Source organism: Protomyctophum bolini, assembly GCF_963924005.1.
Source record: "Protomyctophum bolini genome assembly, chromosome: 9".
Lineage (NCBI taxonomy): Eukaryota > Metazoa > Chordata > Actinopteri > Myctophiformes > Myctophidae > Protomyctophum > Protomyctophum bolini.
The window spans coordinates 29,335,377-29,358,217 of NC_137870.1; the positions used below are offsets into that span (position 1 = coordinate 29,335,377).

Sequence of the window (22,841 nt, forward strand, 5' to 3'; positions counted from 1 at the left end):
GGCCATATATTGTTGATTGTTCTCTCATTTACAGGAGTCATGAGGACAGACAATACGGATGTCGTTTTCAGCCTTCAAAACGTGAGAGGAACTGCTGAAGAGTTGTGTTCACCTATAAAGAAGAACAATCCCTTTTCCAAGCCTTCATGTCATCATTTCAAAACTAAAACCGCTATAATGAAGTTATCTAATAAAATGTTTACATGATGTACACCTGCTTGCTGCTCATTGACTATATGTAAACAATGAAAAAAAGGTTGCACCCCAAATCCCATATAGTGTTCATTTGAACGATTTCATTTTGCTGGGGATTGCTTACTATACAGTTGAACTATGTAGGCTACAGTATGCCTAAAACATAATGTTACCATATCCACTAATTAAAAGCATGATGACACAATGTTACAATGAAACATGTTCTCTGAAATTATTGGTAGTCGCACATGAATATGAAACGTAAATTTTGTTTTATTATAAAATGCATTATATCTCCCTTCAATGTCAATCACAGACTTTCTTCATGGTGTGGGAATGAGGAAACAATTCTGAGGAAAAACACGTTTGTTTTAGTGATACTATGGTAATTTATATATATTTAGTTTGCTTTGCCATAAAAAGCTACATGACAATTTTCAACCGTAAGCATGATGCGTCTGCAGCGGCTCTGTCTAATTCCTGAAGAGTGAATACTTTCTTCCAAAACCAATCCAACCGTTTACTGGTTCAAGAAAAAGTAGAAGCAGACTTCACGTTGTACAAGAAAGGGCTTCATGTCATGTTTTTCAGTCATCCACTCCAAAAAAGCTAGTCAACAACGTCAGGTTTGTTATTATTCTTGCAAAAAGTTCTGCAAGCTGTGAAGGTTGCCAGTTATTTGACTTTGTGAGAGAAATAAGCAACCATGTCCATGCAAAGTGCAAACAAGCCCAAAAACAAATTATGCACATATACTTTTGGTTATTTATATTATGCACATATTATAGGCACATTTAAGCCGGCTATTTAAAAAAAACCTTGAGTGGATAAAGTGCAAATGTGGAATATCTTTGAAACATTTGAACACATATCTAATACAGGGCTCCATGGCACAAATTACGTGGAAAAATACAAATTGATTTGGGGGTCCTTGGCATGTTCATGGAGAACCACTGGTGTAAAAAACATTTGGAAGAAAGCCCAAATATCAACTACATTTTAGAAACAAGCCCAAAAAAAGAAACCAGTGAATAACCAATATTTACAAGCAACACAAATAAGCCCAAAGTTGCTTATAATAAGCAGACATGGCAACACTGGGTCACTTCCATGTGTATTTGTTGTTTTTAGAAAATGGGAGGATAAAGTCACACCTACACGCAGCCTCCCCCTGAGGAACAGCACAGCGAAGCATTATGGGCATTGTAGGAATTCAGCAATCCAGTCAACCCCTAGTCAAATACACAGACTTCATTATTTTTCTGGTCAAAGGGTGCAAATTTCAAATTGTGCTACTGTTATCTATTACAAATACCATTAACATTAAAATAAGATCAGGTTGTGTCAGGGGTGAAGTGGCCCTTTAAGAAACAACCGAAAAGTGAAAGCTACAGTAATGGTACGTTTGTTGTAACCTGACCTTTCACCGTTGAGCATTATTTATGTTGTCCATAATGTGAGGGTGAGAGGTGTTAGTTGGTAAAGATCTAAAACTGACGCACAAGTCTTAACTGTTTTGTGACCACGACCAGATATACTTCCTTTAATCATCAAAGCAGAGAACACAGAACAGTCAAGAGGAAGGTTAACTTACAATGACACCAAAGATGCAGATGTAGTCGTCTTGCGGTTAGAATTTCATCACATTGTCTTGCTGTCATAAAAGATAGCTGGCATATATTTATCCTGAAACTGTGAAAGCAGAAGTTGGGTTAATGTGGAAGAGGGATGCATTTTCTCTGACAGATTGTTTGTTCTTAGTTTGTGCCTCTAAACATGTTTAGAAAAGCTTCTTTAATCAAAAAGAAACTAAAGAAAGTTCCTTTTCAAATATTTTCATTAAGTCTGCATATACACACACCCTGACAGCCCTCAGCCAGGTTGTGATTACACGGTACCAAAGTTTTTAAACCATTGTTCTTTAGTAAACAGTCAATTAGATACAGTATTTGGTTTTGTGGTTTGATTAAATATGAATTTCTTGTATTTTGTCTGTTATTCATTTTTTACCTCAGTGAAGCCAAAGGCAAATTTGTGTGCTAACAATATTCTATTCTATAGCAGGGGTGGGCAAATTTGACTATATTTCCACACTCACTCCAGAGGCCCACATTGCGTATACTGGACAAAAATAGCCAATCTACAAGCTTGTGGATCTGCTGTTTTTGCTATATTTGAATTTAAATCCTGAATAATTTGTCGTTACTTATGTTAACTTTCTGAAATTAAATACAAATACATTAGACATAAAAAATACAATAACATTTAAATACTACCGGTAAGCTACTAATATACTGTAGACGTGGGTCATTTTTGGAATTGTTACTGCTGCCTGAAATCCATCCATCGATTTTCCGAAAAACGCGGCCGGTGTGCAACCACCTTTAGTGCATGTTGCAGCCTAGATTTTGACCAAACTTTTGACTTTTGTGACTGGTTCCTCCCTTTTCCTGTTTGTATTACTTTCCAGTTTGACTGGACTTTCAAGTCTTGTCAGCCAATAGAATATGGAATCTCTTGAATGATCTTTGGAAAAGGGTTGAATAGATGCATGAGTACTTTTTATTTCCCTAACAAATAGACCAGAGCTCAGAGATGTTCTGTGGATAAAGCAGGGCTTGACAGTGACACTAACGGTTGCCCGATTGCCCGGGCAAGTAAAACAAATGGTCGGGCAGGTGAAGGTTGCTAGTTGCTACCGGGTTGCCCAATCGGGCAAGTGTGCATTTTGAGTGGGGAATCCTGTCTTAGTTTGCTATAAACACAACACGAGATATATCTGTCTTGAACGAGGTCATTGCGCTCCGGTCATTGCGCTTCTATTTCTCCCTGTCTCTCTCCCAAGAACAACTATGAAGAGTGCTACCTCTGTTATTATTCCTGTGACTTAAACAAAAACATAGTTTTCAACTGGGAAAGGAAACGTTTCAAGCATGAAAGTAGAAAGTAAAAAATAAGTTAAAATGAACAGTAATGCAAAATGTACGATATATTTTATGTAGTGGCCATGAGCTGAGGGCAAGTAGAACATGACCATGGCAAGTAGCCTCTGAGACCTTTAGTGTCAACCCCTGTAAAGGAATACAATTTATAATTTAGGCAGACACTTAATCCAGAGCGATTTACAACAATGAAGAACAACACAAGGTAATACCGTACATCAAATGCATAGAAATTGTCATCTAGGATCATAAGTAGGCTAAGAACCTATCATCCGTCTAACAGTAGAATATCCATACATTGAAACTATAAACACTATAGAATACTATAGAATGCCAGATCAATAATGACATTTCAGATTACAGCGGAAGATTGGGAGTGAGTCTGCAGTTCTAATTGCAATGGGGAGTTCATTCCATATTTTGGGAGCCAGAAGGGAAAAAAGTCTGGGACATGTGGAGCGTTGTCCCGGCTGTTTTAGTAAAGGTTCTGCCAGCTTTCCTGTGTTAGCTGATCTGAGCGAATGCTGCATGATTCCTGCTCATAGTGAATCTCAATTGACATCACGATTCTCACATGATTCTACTCTTTTTTTTTCTTCTTTTTTTTCATGAAAATATTTATTGTCTTTAGTTGCTGAACATTACTACACAATGTGGCACCTGGAGCCAATTACTGTGGCTTTAAACGGACAACATCAGAGTGCTAGACTTCTTGCTCCCTTGGAGCAAAAACTTTGGACAGCCAGCCAACTATAGTGCTGAACGATTCTTGCTCAATTTTTTAAATTATATCGCATAGGTGTCTGAATCTAGATTTCAATCTTTTTCCGAGGAATTGTGCAGCACTAAGACATACAACTGTTTTTTATTTCAGAGATGTAATGTTCTGGTTTGATTTTGAAGACAAACCAGATGATCTATAATAGTTTTATCAAACTGTATTTGATCCTATCTGTATGTTTGTAAAGTTCTTGGAATTTATACGATTGGATTAATCATATTTTACAAATGTATTCATCTTCATCCTTTATTTGTTTTGTAATAACACCTACATCTTTATGGTTGATGTAATGTATGTTCCAGGCCAACCTGAACGACTCTCACAACCAGATGGTGGTGCACTGGGCGGGCGAGAAGAGCAACGTCATCGTGGCCCTAGCCCGGGACAGCGTTGGAGCCACGGGACCCAGAACTAGCTCGGTGAGTACTTGTTTACAGTACACGCCCCCAAAAAACCATCAAGATACAACTGTATAATACCAGAAGCTTGCACGCCTGCGGCGCGCTCACGTCTAACGCCACGTGGCGTCTCTGAGGCAGTGCGATCTGAGTGAGACAAACAAATCGAAACCATACACATTCTGAAAGGAAGGCAGACAGCGATTTATCTTTGGCCACCGTGCTGGGCAGGTTGTGTTGTTGTTCCATGTTGTTGTTTCTCCGTGAATGCACAAAGCTGTGCTCAATGCACACATTTTGTTTTGCATTGTGCCCAATACGCACCCAAAAATGTGGTTGTGGAATTTAGAGAATTGTATAATGTTTCCTCCTCTGCGTCATCAGTGCCCATACCCGAGGCGGGGTTGGCGAAAGGGCCTTTCTGTGTGGAATTTGCATGTTCTCCCCGTGTCCCCTAGGGTAGGTACCCTCACAAAAAACATGCAGTAATCCTGGTCACTAAACTGCCTCCCCCTGGCCAGCCGGGGTGCCTGATGGAGGGGAAAGGAACTGGTTGGAATAACGTGTTCCTTCCACGCGCTACGTCCAACCAGGAAAACTCCCCCCTGTCAGGTGTAAAGGAGCAACTTGGACACTCAGGCATGAAGGAAGCATGAGTTCAAGTCCGTTGCTCTCCCCATGTCCCTCATATATGGGGACTAGGTTGGCGGAGGGTGTGTAGAGCCCAGGATCACATTAGATAATTAACACGGGGTGAAAAATGGGTTACAAAATCGTGGGATAAAATTAAAAATAAATAAATAATAATAATAATAGATTGCACCTGTGGTAATGCTTGGGGAATCAAACAGTTTGTCTTGGGTGTGTTCGTATTGAAGACAAATGTAAGTGGTCAATGGACAATGGACATGCCCGCACACCCATGTCCCAGTCCTAGAGTCTCAATGTAAACATTTTGTCTTTTTAAGACACACACGAAAACAGTGCAATGAGCCAAAATGGTTTCATTCTTTGACTGATGATGGTCTCGGATACTGAAACTGTGAGTACAAAACAAAGAAATTCCCAAATGCAAACATGCGTGGATCGTGGATTGCACGTGGATTGCATGCACATGTACACAGAAACGCACCATATTCACAAAGGCACAGATGCATAAACATATACACCAGGGGTATTCAACTTGATTAGGTCGGGGGCCACAACCTTTTTTGGATTCTACAAATGCATTTTGTGTTCAAACACAAAGATTTATGTAGGCTAATACATTTGTGCACAGTATGAGCACAGGGTGATATATGTCTAATACTCTATACAAGTATATGCTATACCTTAGAATAGACCTATTTGACAGAACGAGCGTCAACGAGCACTAGCTGAAAATACAAACACACACACACACACACACACACACACACACACACACACACTACACACACGTATTGCAAGACTGTCTGCCGTTTCCTGTCTGTGAGCCAAATCTCGCCATACCTCCGAGACAATAATGATACCTGCTGCTGTTTAGATCCTCAAATAAAATGATATACTGTGCACACAAACAAGTGATTAGAAAACAACCTGTGATATGTCTTCTTTTATATTCCTGAACCGATTATATGACAAAGGTCTCAATTGTTCAGAAATACTGTTTGTTATGAGCTGGTCCAGCCGGCTCCATTCCCTGTCATGTATTCATTGAATTTCCGGTGCGAGATTTGGCTCCCATGAAAGTGTCATGGCGCAGCCCAGTCACGTGACCATGACCTTTCCTTCTCTAAGCTTCCTTGTGCTGACAGCTGAAGCATGAACTGTGTGAAAGGTCAATGTGTTTAAGGTTTATTCGAAATTAATTAATAACCTAAATGTTTTAACGAGACACACTATACGCTGTGATGGCACTCGAGATCAGTTTGCAGAGTGTCTGGAATGGAAGTCTAAAACCTTTACAAGGGGCTCTTTGTCAGAGCTGATACACTCTGCTCCTCAGGGATCTAGGCTTTTTATTTTGGCCTTTTAATCAGGAGCTAGAATCGAGGAGAATCAGCTTCAGACCTCAGAGCCAAGGTGAATGCAATTAACTCTCCTCTCCTCAGGTATATGTATCGGATGACTATGGGAGAAGCTTCGCATTGGTCTCCGACAAGTTCCAGTTGAAGGGGTCCAAGGCAGATAGCAAGCAGATCATCTCCCAGTTCTACCACAGCCCTGCTGACAACAAAAGGGTAAGGTATTACTGATGATTTTACTGTGATCATAACCTATCAGGATGCTACATGGAGGTTTCCTGTCAGATGTGTTCCAGTCAGAGCAGTGGTTCTTCAGTAGACAGGCTGACAGCTAGTGATGGCCTACTACTTGCGGATCTGCAAAACACAGCGAAAAAAAAAGTGTGCAACCAAGTATAATGCCATGGTTTTCTTTTAATGATAATCAACTGCAATTTGATTCTAAATGTTTGCCACAAAGATGTCCGCGATCGAATACAACACATTTTGTGTGTTGGTGTGTGTAGATATTTGTGTCTGTTGGAACCTGTGAGACATGGTGAGTCAAAATGTCCTGTAGGTACTACCCATGATCCTCCACTCAGCTAGTGTGCTCTGGCAGACAGCCCATACTGTGGGCATTTCAATGTCCATTTTTTTGTGTGCATTACATTTAGTTTAAAATTTAGATACAGTACAGGCCATACACACTACCACACATAGCTCAGGCAGTGAGTAAAAACACTTTGTCAAGACATTTTTTTAGAGAAATGTTTTGCTGGTGCTGAAAGACATGTAAGTTTCTTTTCTGAAGTCGGGATGCTTCAAAACCCACATGAACCATAACCAGTGAATTCATGTAGTCGGACTAAACTCTTTTGCATTGGCATGTGCCTCATGTGTCTGAAAGTGTTTATCGCAAACAAATGATTGTTCACATTCAGGTAATATTAATTTGTTTTGCTACAATCATGTGTGCATTTTAGTCATTGAGAATGTAACCATGATATGAAGTTATGAACATGAAATTGTGAAACGGCCTAATTTATCTTTTCATCTCTCACTCTGTATTATGAGGGTTGTGTGAACCTGCAGGGAGTCACAAGGCTATGAAAGCAGTGAAGCAGAACATGAAAGGATGAACAGAGACTAGAACTGTACAATTGCATAATCAGACTTCCTAATTTGTCTGAGTACTGAAGTGTACGCATGCTGTTATATGCTCCTCTGATCTTTTATTCATTTCCTTTTATTCTCAGCTCAGAATTTGGTGAATAAATTTAAATAAATGGAGAGATGCACTGAAGCATAGCTAGATTTAAATGATTAAATAAATAACAATCAGAAAGGTTCTAATGTTTGCTTTCTTGTGGTCTTCAGTACCTGTTTGCAGACACCACCAACAGTTATCTGTGGAACACCTTTGACTTCTGTAAGAATGTCTCTGGTTTCTCACTGCCCTTCAAGCCTACAGACCTCCTGCTCCACAGTACGAAACCCAACCTGGTTCTGGGCTATGACAGCTCCCATCCTAACAAACAAGTAAGTCTACAACATCATAAAATCATCACACGCACGCACGCACGCCTAAATTTAACAAAAATATATGGCCAATTTCCCCTATACGGCCCCTGAGAGCCAAAGGCCCCTGGGCCACGGCCCCAATGGCTAATTTGGCCCTGACACACGCACAGGTCTCACGCACACAAATACATAATACATTATTACTGTATTATGTATGTACGCTAATACCATGACTCATGCTCTTTATCTCCCCAAACCTTTCTCTCCTCCCTGTCTGTTCCCTGCGGTGGTCCATAGCTGTGGAAATCGGATGACTTTGGAGAGACGTGGGTTATGATCCAAGAGCATGTGAAGGCGTACTTCTGGTAAGACCCTATCACAACAAAGTGGCCTTCTGTTCTGTTCAGTTCTCTTTGATTGGGTTTAGTTTTATTCAATTCAGTTCGATTCTACCATGTTGTGCATTGTTTTTAATCTGTTCTCTTTGATTCAGTTCTGTTCGGTTTCATTCAATTCTTTGTTTAGTTGAGTTCAGTGCAATAGAGCAGCGTTTCGCCCGAAACCCAAACTAGCTATTTTCACTAGTTCTTAAAAAATGTTTTCTAAATTTATGTAATTTCTTAGATTTTTAGACTTTTTCTTTAAATCATATACTGGCTAATACTGTAAGATGGCAAGCTAGCTGCTGAAAATATTAAATCCAAAATAAAATCTCACAATAGGCAATAGAGTCTTAGTCAAAAAGCAATTTGCACAAATTATTCAAGCACTTTAGCACGACTTTCATTCTTACAGTTTATTTTTTAAGTCATCGTTGTGAAGCAAAGGACTGTGGCAATGTACCAATTTCCCTTTCTTTCTTTCTCACTCTCTTTCTCGGTCTAGTTCTGACATAACCAAACTAATGTCCTCTTCGTGTGTGTTCGTGCATGTGTGAGGGAGAGACAGAGCATGTTAGCGGCGCTGTTGTTTCCACAATTATGACTTCTGGCATGCAATGGATAGCTGAGATGGGCACCATTTTGTCATGTCTGTCAATTCTTGGTTTTTATTTAACCTAACATAGTGACTATCTGCTGGGTCAGATAAACTAAAGTAATCAACACTGTATTGTCAGTGTAGTTTTTCTGTGTAGCTGTGTCATGGCCACAGCAGCTTTGCCGTAATAATCTGTTATTTTTCTATTATTTGTTCAATACCTCACTTATTGGAGAGCCAGGGGCGTTACTAGCGCTACACAGACAATGCGACTGCGTTGGGGCCCAGAGGCAAGGAGGGCACACGTGCCGTCTGTAATATAACATTTTAAATACATACAGAGATGCAATGACAGTTGAGGTGCTGTCGGGGCACTCACTGATCAGCCTGCGTCAGGGGCCAGGGCCCACTGGCATCTAGTTACGCGTCTGTGGAGAGCGCCGCCTGGCGTGAGAATGGGTCCCCAAGCCAGGCTCAGTGAGGATACATGAAGTGTAGCCTTCATCTCTCCTTTGTGGAGGATGTTTGATTACAATACACATGTTTTCCTTTTTATAGAGGGTATACGCGTGACTCTGTGACATCATCATCAAACCCGAAGTTATGCAGGAACGCCTACTGAGTGGCAAAAAACTACTTTATGGCCTTGATATCCCATAAATCCAAACAGAAAAATCCTATCTAATTGCATTAAACGGGTATATAAATGTATACAATATAAACACGGATGGCTTCAATGTAAGTGATTGTGATCATGATTATACATTTTTATATTTTTTATTTTAATATTTGTGAAAAATATAGAGGCAGGAGACACTGTCTATTATTGTCTACAACAGTGTTTTGCAGATCGCATGGATGTCTCACTGCCCTGGGAGACATGTCATGACACACTACTGATGGCAACAACAAATACACCCACGCACAACACACCCACACACTTCACTTACAGTAGTTAGTACTGTAGCTATTGTATAGAAGCTAAGTGAGCTAACTGAGCCACAAGCCTTGGCAGGTTGAGGTAGAATCTGAAACATATGACTGTCTATGACAGTATTAATACGGATCATAGAACCCCAGCAGACGACATACAGACCTGCTGTCTGCCACATACAGACCTGCTGTCTGCCACATACAGACCTGCTGTCTGCCACATCCTGCTGTCTGCCACAGACAGACAGACCTGCTGTCTGCCATATACAGACCTGCTGTCTGCCACATCCTGCTGTCTGCCACAGACAGACAGACCTGCTGTCTGCCACATACAGACCGGCTGTCTGCCACATACAGACCTGCTGTCTGCCACATCCTGCTGTCTGCCACAGACAGACAGACCTGCTGTCTGCCACAGACAGAGAGACCTGCTGTCTGCCACATACAGACCTGCTGTCTGCCACAGACAGACAGACCTGCTGTCTGCCACAGACAGAGAGACCTGCTGCCTGTCCCACCCAGCCAGCCAGCCACACACACACACACAACTCCGTAAGGGAGTGGTTGCACCACTCAGAAAGCTGTCGGTGTGCAGCAGCTCCAGCTGACTCTAAACACACCGCGCCAATCCTTTTTATCTGCCGCCTGGTTCTTCTTTGTCGATCATTCATTTATTCCCTTGTGTATATTGATTGAGCCATTGTTTGCATTTGCCTGTGTATGCAGTGTACTGTTGTTTGCAGTGGCTTTGTTGTGATGGGGATGCTAACGCCGTTGAGCAGCAGATAAGTCTAAACCTGCTGTGGATGAGGCAGGCTTAGCTTTGATTCACTGTCGGTGGTGAGATGACATTGACTCTGTGTTGTAATTATTTTTAAGCCACTAAACCCTGATTTGATAGGCTCAGGTGGTAGGGGTGCGCAAACAAACCCATTCACTCACATATCGCGATTTCAACAGATGAATAAAGACGCTAGAGTGCCCAGCAGATTTGTCCAAAAAAATATTTTTAAGAAAAAAACACTTCAATTCAGAATTCCCAAAGATGTCCCCAGACGTCTTGGGCACCACAGGGGGTGGTTATAAACACGTCTGGAGACGTCCTTGGACACACAATGTGTCTTTTAAATAACATTTTTCGTAGTTATTTATTTGATACTGTATAGTAAGTTGACAGGAAATGGGGGGAGAGAGGTGGGTACACGCAGCAAATGTGGTTGGGATCGGGAGTCGAACCCGCGACACTGTCAGGCTGGATTAGCAGCCTAGCTGCCTGGACGGCCGGCCGGGGCCAAAAATCTACAAATATAATGTGAGAGAATTTATTTCTGTGGTCCAAAATATATTTTGAAAGATATCCAGACATCCAGTGTGTTGAATACAATTTAAACAATTTAATGTAGTGTACATGAGGAATGGGTTGGAAGGTGGAGGAGGGGGGAGTCGGAGGTCCCAAAGCTCTTCTTTCTTTCTCTTAAACCCAGACAGTATACATCAGTTGAACATTGGCCTTTTAAAGAATGTCACAGCCGCAGACACTGCAGGCTCTGTTTCACTCCGCAGACAGAATAAAAAAAAGAATCTCTGATTTGGAAGTCAGTGTCTCCTCCATTCATTACAGATGAAGCTTTAAGGTCATGCTTTTTTTTTAACATGATCACAGAGTCACTGTACTGTACTTTCATAGCTAGAAAGTCATAAATGTGTCGTTCCAAATGAAATGTGTAGGAAATGGATTGTGATGACAGGATGATGTTTGATATGGATCTAAACATTTGCTTGGGGTTAATTGTTAAGGATTGTAGCTATGGAAGCTTGACTCATCTGCAGCTGTCAATCAGCTGCTTAACCACTTAAGCCCTATTCAGAAATGTTCAAAATTAGCCGATCTACAACCTCACAATGTGTCACATCAACAATGGGTCATAAGGGCAGGAATGTAATGGAGGCTGCCGTTCCCCTTCAGTTTGGCCTTGCAGCCACAGTGGCCTTCATGCCCTGGCCGCACTGCACCACCAGCTCATTTCACAGTTTTCTCCTCTTTACGGTCAATATAATATATAAAATATTTTAGACACTAGTAATAATAATAATAAAATTAACTTTATTTATATAGCACCTTTCATGCCAGAAATGCATCGCAAAGTACTTTACAAGGCAGAGAACAAACAAGATACAAAAAAAGAAGAAAAAAACATATATATATAATATATATACACACACACACACACACACACACACACACACACACACACACACATACATCAGTAAACAAAGAGAATAACGTTGAGGCAATTAACAATTGCCTGGTGTGCATATAGACATTTCTGGGGGGACTAAAGCGACATTTTGAGTGTCTCACAATGTTCTTATATTTTAGCATTCATACAGTACTGTCCACAACATGCCAACAGCCTCGCCAGAATAATTTAAATTTAAGAAATGAAGGTGGTCACACATATCATCTACAATTGAGTCAATCAAATTAGTTATACTGTGTTTTCATATTCTAATGAATACCTGCCTTCATATTGAAACTGAAATAGTTTGTCAGGATTCCAGTCAGACATGGATAACAGTTTAGGACATATTAAAATAATAAATATTTCCTTCCCTTACTCAGTGGTCCTCCAAGTGAGGTCCAGGGACCCTCAGTGTTCAAGGAGGGTGTTCTAAATTGACCCTTACCAGGTCGGTGACTTTGAGAGCTATGCTGTTCTAGAACCACTGCTCTAACTATAACTTCCATTCCTCTTTTTGTTATCATCCTCTATCTCTCATCCATCCATGGTTTCTAGGGGTGTGGAGCCCTATGACCCTCCCACCACGGTGTTGGTCCAGAGGCAGGAACCTCAGGGCGTCTCCTCCGTTCTCAGCAGCACAGACTTCTTCCAGACGGAGCAGAACAGGAAAGTCATCCTGGAGCGAGTAGACAGCTTCCAGCTCCGTGACAAGTACATGTTCGCCACCAGCAGCCGGGTAAGAGCAGCTGGCAGGAACTCAGTCAAATGTTTTTTTGTTAAAGTGAATGCTATTGGTCGATTTTATACTCATGCAATAGTAATGTCAAGCAAATGTTGTGGAAATAGCCATTACAAGCTCACAACGTATCGCAACGCAATGCTTAATGAGTAATGACATGAGTAAAATAGGGTTGAAAAGTAACAGTTGAGCAGACAAGGTGTCTGCTCAACAGCAAGCATATAGATCAATACATGGCATGGAATAGATTCACACAGTAGGCTTATCTCAATACTATATTGACCTTTAGCCAACAGTTGATATTTACAGGACATAATGATGATCATTGTGTGGATGTAGTACATAACTACTATGGTACAGAATAATCAATCTGAGCGTGCTCTACTGTCAGTAGATTAAGAGAAGGACAGACGGATGCAGACTCTCAGCAAACAGTCTATAGAAACAGTCCGTACTCACAAGGTCCTTAATCTTTGAATTGTTTGATTGTTTAATAAATGCTGCAGTCTCTGACAAACAGACGTGTTTTGGCTACTCAGGCCTGAGAAGACGTTTGTGTCTTGCTCAATATCAGCATAATAATAGTTAATAATAATAACATCAATCATTAATCAATAATAGTTTAGGCCAGCGGCCTAAATGTAAACGGATATGTTTTGGGAAGCATGTTTAAGGCTGCTATAGCACCTGAAAAAGGACTAGAGGAATTGTTCTACTCCAACTTCCTACTAGTAAAATAAAAATAAAAATAAAATTTACCTAGTAAAATCTTAACCGGTTACTTTGGTTCCATTCATAGATTTTTGTACAATCTCTGAGTTAACACTGTAACACTATTGATTTGAACACATTTGATGCTAAGGACGGTTATACTTATCCTATTAAATAATTACACGAGGTGCGGAGGACGAGTATACTCCTAATATCGATTTCCTCGCTATTTTTCATTTTTTGAATCGCTCCGGTGGCTAGGTCCTCGTCTGTACTGCGTCTGCGCGGCCCTTTGCATGCTCTTTTCTCTGAAATTACGGCGCTGTACGTGGTTTTGATCAGATCGACGATGTTCGGAGGTCATTTCTGATTATCCGATGATTGCGATTGGAACATTGGTGTTTTCTGGAGCAGTCTGGATAGTCCTCACCTTAGCTCACTAGCATTGGCGCAATTACTGTTAGCATCCAAGATGCCACAAACCGTACGCACGCCATTGCTTCTCATCACATGGCACACAAGCGCCATGTGATAACACTCATTGTGTTAATTAATGTGTACTGTAGTCACAGTTTGAATGGCGAACTCTAACTAAAAAAGAAACATAATTTTCAGTTGGTATTTCTGGTGTGATCCAAGTGTATAAATTATTGTCACAGGAAGAAATGTTCAGCACACGTGTTCTGAGGTCAAACTATGCCAAGTGCCACAAGTTCATACAAGTTCAGGGGACAATCTGGACTGCTTTCCTGTGGACTGAAAGAGTAGCCAAAAACTCAGTTTCAGCTGTCCCAAATAGAATGTTTGTTTTGACAGTACTTATTCATAGACAAGCATTCACAGCTGTATGTTTGGATGTCTGTATGTTTGGATTTAAAAGCATGTCTGTTTATATAGTGCAAGGAAGAGAGACAGAGAGAGGGGAGGTGGGTGGGGGGAGATGGTAGAGAGAGCTGTGATGACATTCAGGTCACCAGGACCGCATAAGTAGGTCTTTGAATTCTGTTGGTGTGCATATGTGATGATTGAACAGGGTCTGAGATGTAAATCTGTGTGTGTTTAGTGGATGTATGGACAGATAGTCAGTGAAACAGATGGCGATTCCGCTGTGGATGTCAAATGTCTTCCCTTGGCTCAGAAGCGGTGTCACAGATACTGTAGACATGCTGCCCTCCGCCCTGCATGGCATGCTGGCTTTGGCGTGGGCTGACAAGCTGTAGCACTCTGCGTTGTTTTCATTTGATGGTTAAGCTAAACATCAACAAGCACATCCGGCCCTACTTGCACAATATGTTACACTGAAATCATGTCATACTTTTCTTTTTTTTATGTTTTGTTACAAGATTGGGAAAAGTGGTTGCAATGGGTAATATGTTTAGTGTTAAATGTGGCATAGGGCTGAATGATATTTGATCACATTTACATTACTATCTTTTGACTTTTTGTGACAGTATAATATTGTAATATTAGGGGAAATAATGCATTTGTTCCATATCTCCGCCTGACTCGGAAATATGTATTATTATTATTTTTTAAATGCTTCAGGTTGGTTACACTCACACTGTGTATGAATTGGAAGAATTATAAATTGAGAAGTATTAATACAAATATAAATATTAGTGGTGGACATAGATACATTTTTTAAATCTAGATTCATCTCACTGTTAATCTAGATCAATCTAGATTAAAATGGCTCATTTGAACTCTGCCAAAGGCATTCAAAATATGTGTGCACTACCTAAATAATGCCCAGTAGTAAGTCCTTGATAACGGGTTTCTCAGGCCAGGTGGCCCATTAGACCAGGAGCCCTAATTATGGATACCGTATCGTATTACCAAATAGTAGCCCGGGCTGTTAATATGCTAAATCGATTCGGAGCCTGGGCGTTTATAAGGAACCAGGCCGTTATTTGCATTAGGCCGTTATTTATTTTTTCACCGGCCTGCACCGGGCCATTATTTGGTTATAGTTCCTAAACATTCAAAGTGGTATATTCTGTGAAATGTTTGTCATTTTGTGAATCTACAAGCTCCAGTGTACATTTCCACGCTGTTGTGAGGTGGTGAGGCCATGATGAGTGCCGCGCAGAAATTGAGGTCTGCAAACTCAACACGCTGTATATATAATTAATGAGGCTGACTAAGTTTGCAAATAACGGCCCATAGGCGGTTATACGGACGAGGGCGAGTTGCAGACCCAGCTCCCAGACCCAACTTTGAGAATAGATTAACGGCGATATTTTTTTTATCGCGCGATAAGAGTCTCGCATTAACGTGAGAATGAATTCTGTACTGGCCATATATGGAGCGTGTTCAGTGTACAGGGTTTGATTTCAGATTAAACATATGGAATGTCAGAACAGGTCAGCTCCATATATGGAGATCTAAGGGTTTGATGAGGAATTCATTCTGCATTGGCCATAAGCCTATCACAAAGCGTGACGGACTGACTGATGGGAGATGCAGGTTTTCATAGTAAATTGTGACCTACAGTCGCAATTAACTGCTTTTATAGTACTTCAATAAGATACAAAATAATGGTAAATAAAAGCTGTCAGTGTAGAAATGTGCATTGGAAAGGGACAAGACATGTCATAGGAAACGTTTATAGAACACTGTACTCAGTCCGTTCATGAATGCACACACACACACACACACACACACACACACACACAGAGCCAGGCTGGAGCTTTCTACTGTCAGAGCTTTGGGTATGTTTGGTTCATATTTGTAGTGATTGACTAATCTGTGAACTCTTCCACACACCCCCACACACACCACATGACAACATGAATGCTGCTATGTTGCGTCTGCCAAGTTTGGGGGACAAAAGTTCACATTAACACTTGCATAATACAAATCAGTAGATATATTGTAGACAAAGAATCACACATGAAAGGGAACCGCCTGCTGAGTAATAACAGTATTATTTGTGGAATGACATAATACATGATATGGGGGCGTTCATGTTTTCATAATTAGAAGTATAAAGGCTGATTAAAACACATTATAAACAATTGAAACACATTAATTGTATTACTTTGATAGCACGCATTGCCCTGAGGATTTGCTTGACATAACAAAAGTACAAAGGGAATAGTTTCATAGTAGTCTCCCCTTTCCACCAAAAAGTTCAAGGAACAGTATAGCAGCAGGATAGGGCGCGGCAATTAACTGATAATATATCGAAACCAATATTTAGAACCAATATCCAGATTTACCACTTATAAGTTATAACCATACATAGTTGACTAGAGACCCCCGAGTAATAAAAAGCAGACCGATACATGTGTCAGACCAAGATACGTGAGTGGGACTCGTGTGTGTGGGAGGGTGGCGATAAAAGCAAGGCCAGGGACAAGGAGATGATATACAGTACTATAGCAGATATAACTGGTTATAAAACACATAAGACTAGTGCTAAGGCTGAAACAAGTTGAAAGTTTATTTCCATTTTACAGCCATAGATTCTTTGCCAAGAATGTGTGTGTGTGTGTGTGTGTGTGTGTGTGTGTGTGTGTGTGTGTGTGTGTGTGTGTGGGGGGGGGGGGGGGGGGGGTGTTGGGAAAGTTTGTAACAACATCAAGGACTCCTCGTATCAAAGAGAGGCGAGCTTCGGAAGCCTATGTTTACATGGCGTTCCCAGAAGACTTCCTTCTGCTAAATATTTTAAACTGCACTGAAACTGAACTTCTCCAGTAAATCCTGTTCTAGCAGGGTTAGGGTAGAATGGCTGTAGCATCCAGACAGGGCTGATGGCATGAGATGCACTACACCCCAAACAACACAGCAGGCTTTCACACAGTGACTCAGCATACCCTGTATCTGGCACATGGACCAGCTCTTAGAGGAAGTAAAAATGCCCCTGAATGAATAACGGTTGATGAATCTCTCAGATGGACATGTTCTCATAAATATAAACGTGTAGATAGGTCATACTGTAAGTGTCCTGATTCATATCCATCTACTTTGCTGGAGAACCTGTTGATACTTATTGCTATGGCGACCATAATCCATCCTTAAATCTAACAAACACATCATGGAGGCTATGTGGATTGATTGCTTCTTGTTCTGTGTTTTCACTTTATTGTTCCCTCTTCCATTTGAAAAACGTTTGAATTTACATTTTGAAAACAGTAACATTTATAACGTTTTTGAGCAAGGCATTACAAAAAAATAATAATACATTGGCTGATGATTGGTTGATCAGCCCATAGCGATGGTCTAATACTCATACTCTCCATCTCCCTCCCACTCTCTCTTTCTCTCCCTCTGTCTTGCTCCAACTGTCATTAGTCTGTCTGTCTGTCTGTCTGTCTGTCTGTCTGTCTGTCTGTCTGTCTGTCTGTCTGTCTGTCTCTCTCTCTCTCTCTCTCTCTCTCTCCATTTGTTGTGTTGTGATGCAGCTACTTAGCTGTCCCAGCACGGCAGACAGTCTTAGAGAACACTGTACATAAATCAATAGGCTGAATAGCCACGCTTGAATGGCTCCACCAGGGACTACGACACACACGCCACGCACACATATGCACACACGCACACATACACTCACATTTGTGTGAGACTGCAGTGCACACACTAGAAGCTTGCGTCACTCATTCAAACAGCTTTGTTCATCTCGCCCTGGCCTCCTGTTGGAAGCTGTCCCATGGTAGTCTGGTCTGGTCTCTCTCCCCTCTCCTCCCTCCCTCTCTCCCTCTCTCTCTCTCTCTCTCTCTCTCTCTCTAGCAGAGTATTCTATCATGTTTTCTCCTTTTCAGTAGAAAAGGAGTAACATGGGACATCTGGGACATCACCTGATGACATTTTCATTCTGAAGAAGTTTCTTTTAAATATAAAAGTGTAGATAGGTCACAAGTGTCCTGTTTCATATCCACCTACTTTGCTGGATAACCTGTTGATACTTATTGCTATGGCGACCATAATCCATCCTCAAATCTAACAAACACATCATTTAGGCTATGTGGAGTGTCTGTGTCTCTCTCTCTACAGAGTATTCTTTTGCTGATGACATTTGTGGTCCTATTAAGTTTGATTTCAAATATATCTATCTAAGTATATGTCATGAAAAGATTACACAAAGATAGGCACATCATTCTATTATTATTAAGTTTGATTTAAAATCTTGTAAATATATCTTATCTAAGTATCCGTCATGAATAAGACAAGTAAGACGCGTGCATGTGGGAAGCGAATGCAGCTTGTAAATTGCAATAACAACAATTAGAATAAATTAAGTCCTTTTTAGTTTTCAATTAATTGTGTGTGTGTGTGTGTGTGTGTGTGTGTGTGTGTGTGTGTGTGTGTGTGTGTGATACAGCTGCGCCCTCTGGTAGCGGGCGGGTGGTGTCACAGCGTGACAGACAGTTCTGCCCAGGTTACATAGTAATTGCTCACTGGAGTTCGCAATTACACAAAGATAGGCTCATCATCCTATTAAGTTTGATTTCAAATCTTGTAAATATATTTAAGTATCTGTCATGAATAAGATCACACAAAGATAGGCACATCATCCTTGCATTTATTATTTTCTGGCAGAGCTGCCAAGACGTTTACCAGATGCGACATCGACATAGAACTATCTCTATCTCGAATTCTTTGTCAATCTCTCTGAGCTGAATATGGGCCTTTCTCTGCCCCACTTCTCTCCCATTGTTTATATTGTGCAACGATTATGAAATTATGACCGATATCTTCGATTATTTGCAGGGTTATATCTTCTATATTGCAGTATTGATACTTTTACTTAAGTAAAACATTTGAGTACTTTCTCCACCACTGGTGATCTCAAATGACCACACACATAATCAACTATATGAAGCAATAAGGCAAAATCTGTCTCCATGTCCTCTAACCCGTGCCATGACTTCTCATTGAAACCTTGCGTCAGCAGTTGTTTTTCCGCAACATTCAACATGATGCTATTATTAGACTGAAGTCTAAATCAACTTTTTTTTCCTTTTTTTTTTTTTTTTTTTAGAAGCTGTTTGGGAGTCATGAAACTTCAACTGTGCACCTCTGGGTCTCCTACAACCGCCAGCCAATGAGAGCAGCCCAGTTTATGACCAGACATCCAATCACAGTGAGTCTACTTCACATTCAATGGATTTTCTCACCCCTGCAAAGATGATTTTATTTTCTTTATGTATTAAAACAGGGGTTCTCAACCCGTGGGTCGCGACGAATTTGCAACTGAATGGCTGGAAAATGGAAATGAAGAGTTTACATATAGTACACACTACTACTGCTAACCAAATAAAGGCTGAAAAGCCCAAGGACAAATCTTAAAAATAATAATAAAAAAAAAAGACATGGAGGGCTGGGCGTTACATAATTTATAGCTGAGTCACTTCCTCAAACACATTTCTGACCAGCTGTTGTCAATGTAACATTACGTTTTGTCTGATCATCATTTGCCTTTTTTTGTTTCCCCCACCAACTCTGTTTTGTGGTTTTTAGGAGTTCTACATAGCTGATGCCTCTGAGGAGCAGGTGTTTGTGTGTGTGAACCACGTCAACAACGTCACCCACCTGTACATATCAGACACCCAGGGCTTGTCCTTCTCTCTGACCCTGGAGAACGTGCTTTATTACAGCCCAGAGGGCTCTGGGAGCAACACGCTTATTAGGTAACACACACACTGTACACACACACACACACACACACACACACACACACACACACACACACACACACACACACGCACATACACACGCACACTCAGAATTACAGAATTATCTGTAATCTTGATAGGATCTTATTACACTGTAAACTGTTCATATTGTCTGATATTATATACCGGTATATATTTTTTGCATGATCAGACCTGTCTTATATGCTCCCATCACGTAAACAGTTACTGCACAGATCAGTGTTGTCAGTGCGTGACTGTGCTTAGGTCAGGATGCCCTGAGTCCTCCCTATAGTAGCAACACAGCCAGCCAGTGAGTCAGAGGTGTGATCTGATCTGGCTGGCTCCAGGCAGCACTGCAGTAAACCTTCATCACATCAGCAGCATGAAGCCAGTGTTGATTTTGACAGCCACATTTAGATTTTGTTTTTAGTCTTGTTCTGATCCATCCCTAACAGCGTGGAAGTACAAAGTGCACATCACCGCAAACTCCCATAAACATATCCAGAACACAACTCAATAGATGTAAACATATCCAGAACACAACTCAATAGATGTAAACATATCCAGAACACAACTCAATAGATGTAAACATATCCAGAACACAACTCAATAGATGTAAACATATCCAGAACACAACTCAATAGATGTAAACATATCCAGAACACAACTCAATAGATATAGTAGAATTATGTGTGGAGCTGCTCGTTGGTGGAGAGCTACTAAGAAGGAGAGGGTGCATTAAAGATTTATAATTGGACACAATTAGAATCACCATGAATAAATTATACAAATGAAAAGCCCTTATATATGAAATATTGGTTTGATTTGATTGGGCACTATAGCAGTGACAAAATGAGCACCTTTATATGCACACATGATCCAATAACTGGGAATAAACCGGTTATGACAATAATTTGATTTTGCAACGAAATAAATAAGTACATCCATCTTCCTTAGCGATTGTTCTAGATTTTCAGCATTGCGTCACATGATCAGGTCTGTCATTATTGAAGTAGACATGAAAATAGTTTCCTCTTAAGTCCAAAAAGGATCTTGTCCATCAGAATGATGGACAAGTTGTTCTCTATTTAGTTATGTTCACACACATGAACAGACATTAAAAAGGAACAGAATCAGATAAACTGTATTACGGTAATACGTTAGTATACAGTACTATACAGTATGTATACATAGTACTGTATGTGGCTCCAAGGGCTAGTTCACCTTTAACCATCTCGCAGGTGGAAATGTTTGACTGCATGTTTGTAACAGACATTTGTAAAGTACACTTGAAGTCTTTATTTAAAATAGACACAAGAATGAAACAGTTCAGAGCAAGTGTGGGTGTCATTCTTATCATCTTATCTCAGTCAGAACTATGAGGTCCATGCAAAGATTGTACTTTGATTCACAGTGACAGAGTTTCAAGACAGTTTCAAGACATTTTTTTAAACTGAGCTCAGGTCAAAATGCATTAAGTGCAACTGCCAACAATGTACATGTACAGTACTTGAAGTTGAGTGCACATATCATGGACATGGAGTGGACTATAACTTATATGCAGACATTAGATGCAGAGTTGCATACAGGTACTACTGGTTCACGTGCTTTGAATACAGACAGTCAGAGCTCTTAATTATGATGCGTCAGTTGCTGAACAGAAAATGGGAAGTGAAGTTTCATTGAATCGTCCAAACAAACTCTTCATTGTCATGAGCTGTGTGTTTAGAATGCCTGGCCTTACCTACAGTATTAATAAGAGGATAGGACATCAATGAATCCCACCCACTAGTCTACTCCTACAGTATGTCCACTTTAATAAGAGGATAGGACATCAATGAATCCCACCCACTAGTCTACTCCTACAGTATGTCCACTGTAATAAGAGGATAGGACATCAATGAATCCCACCCACTAGTCTACTCCTACAGTATGTCCACTTTAATAAGAGGATAGGACACCCACTAGTCTACTCCTACAGTATGTCCACTTTAATAAGAGGATAGGACATCAATGAATCCCACCCACTAGTCTACTCCTACAGTATGTCCACTTTAATAAGAGGATAGGACATCAATTAATCCCACCCACTAGTCTACTCCTACAGTATGTTCTCTTCCTTCGCTTACTACTGTTACTCATCCTCTCCTCTCACTACCCATTCTCTTCTTCCTCCTACTCATCCTCTCCTCATCATGTGAGCAGAGGGACCAGTTATTCCCCCAGTGATAATGAGACCTGGTGTCTTACTCAGTGTTTTTTTTTCCACACGTGCACACACCTCGTGATGACACACCAGGTGCCAACCTGACTGATGTGTCAGCCCATCTCTGTCTATCGCTCTCTCCAAGATACCATACAACTCTTTAACTGCAAGCAGTCAAATAGACATGATAGGGATGATGCTATGATTGGCATAAGTAAGAAAACCGACACAAGAAATAAAATGCATGTATAATTTCCCAGGTGCATTAGGGGTTTGTATCCGTCATTTTGGATCCATGAAGACCTCTCCTGTGGTGAATATGATGTCACTGCAATTGAGATAGTACAAATATAAATTTCCATTGAGAGGACATGATTAAAATGCTTTGATCCTTAATTCCTACAATATCAATGGTGAAAGAAACTTGTATCCAGTGTAGTGTTAGCTCAACTCTGCCCCAATTTAGGGTGATGGTGATCCATGGTGCAAATTAAGCAGGACTGCCGTAAAATGGAACCGTCTTAAGACGATGATTGTGACTGTGATTGCTAAATTGCTAATAACACGTGGA

General features: G+C 40.6%; 1 protein-coding gene across 1 annotated transcript in view; it reads left to right on the top strand.

The window, feature by feature from the left end:
• The window catches only part of sorl1 (sortilin-related receptor, L(DLR class) A repeats containing), a 75,244-nt gene that overhangs the window by 12,303 nt on the left and 40,100 nt on the right, over positions 1 to 22,841 (top strand). Inside the window, exons 2-8 of the mRNA XM_080771410.1 lie at positions 4,221 to 4,337; positions 6,410 to 6,538; positions 7,682 to 7,843; positions 8,123 to 8,190; positions 12,535 to 12,715; positions 19,410 to 19,511; positions 19,889 to 20,058. Of these exons, the coding sequence (XP_080627536.1) occupies positions 4,221 to 4,337; positions 6,410 to 6,538; positions 7,682 to 7,843; positions 8,123 to 8,190; positions 12,535 to 12,715; positions 19,410 to 19,511; positions 19,889 to 20,058 (929 nt within the window). The remainder of the gene's footprint in view (positions 1 to 4,220; positions 4,338 to 6,409; positions 6,539 to 7,681; positions 7,844 to 8,122; positions 8,191 to 12,534; positions 12,716 to 19,409; positions 19,512 to 19,888; positions 20,059 to 22,841) is intronic.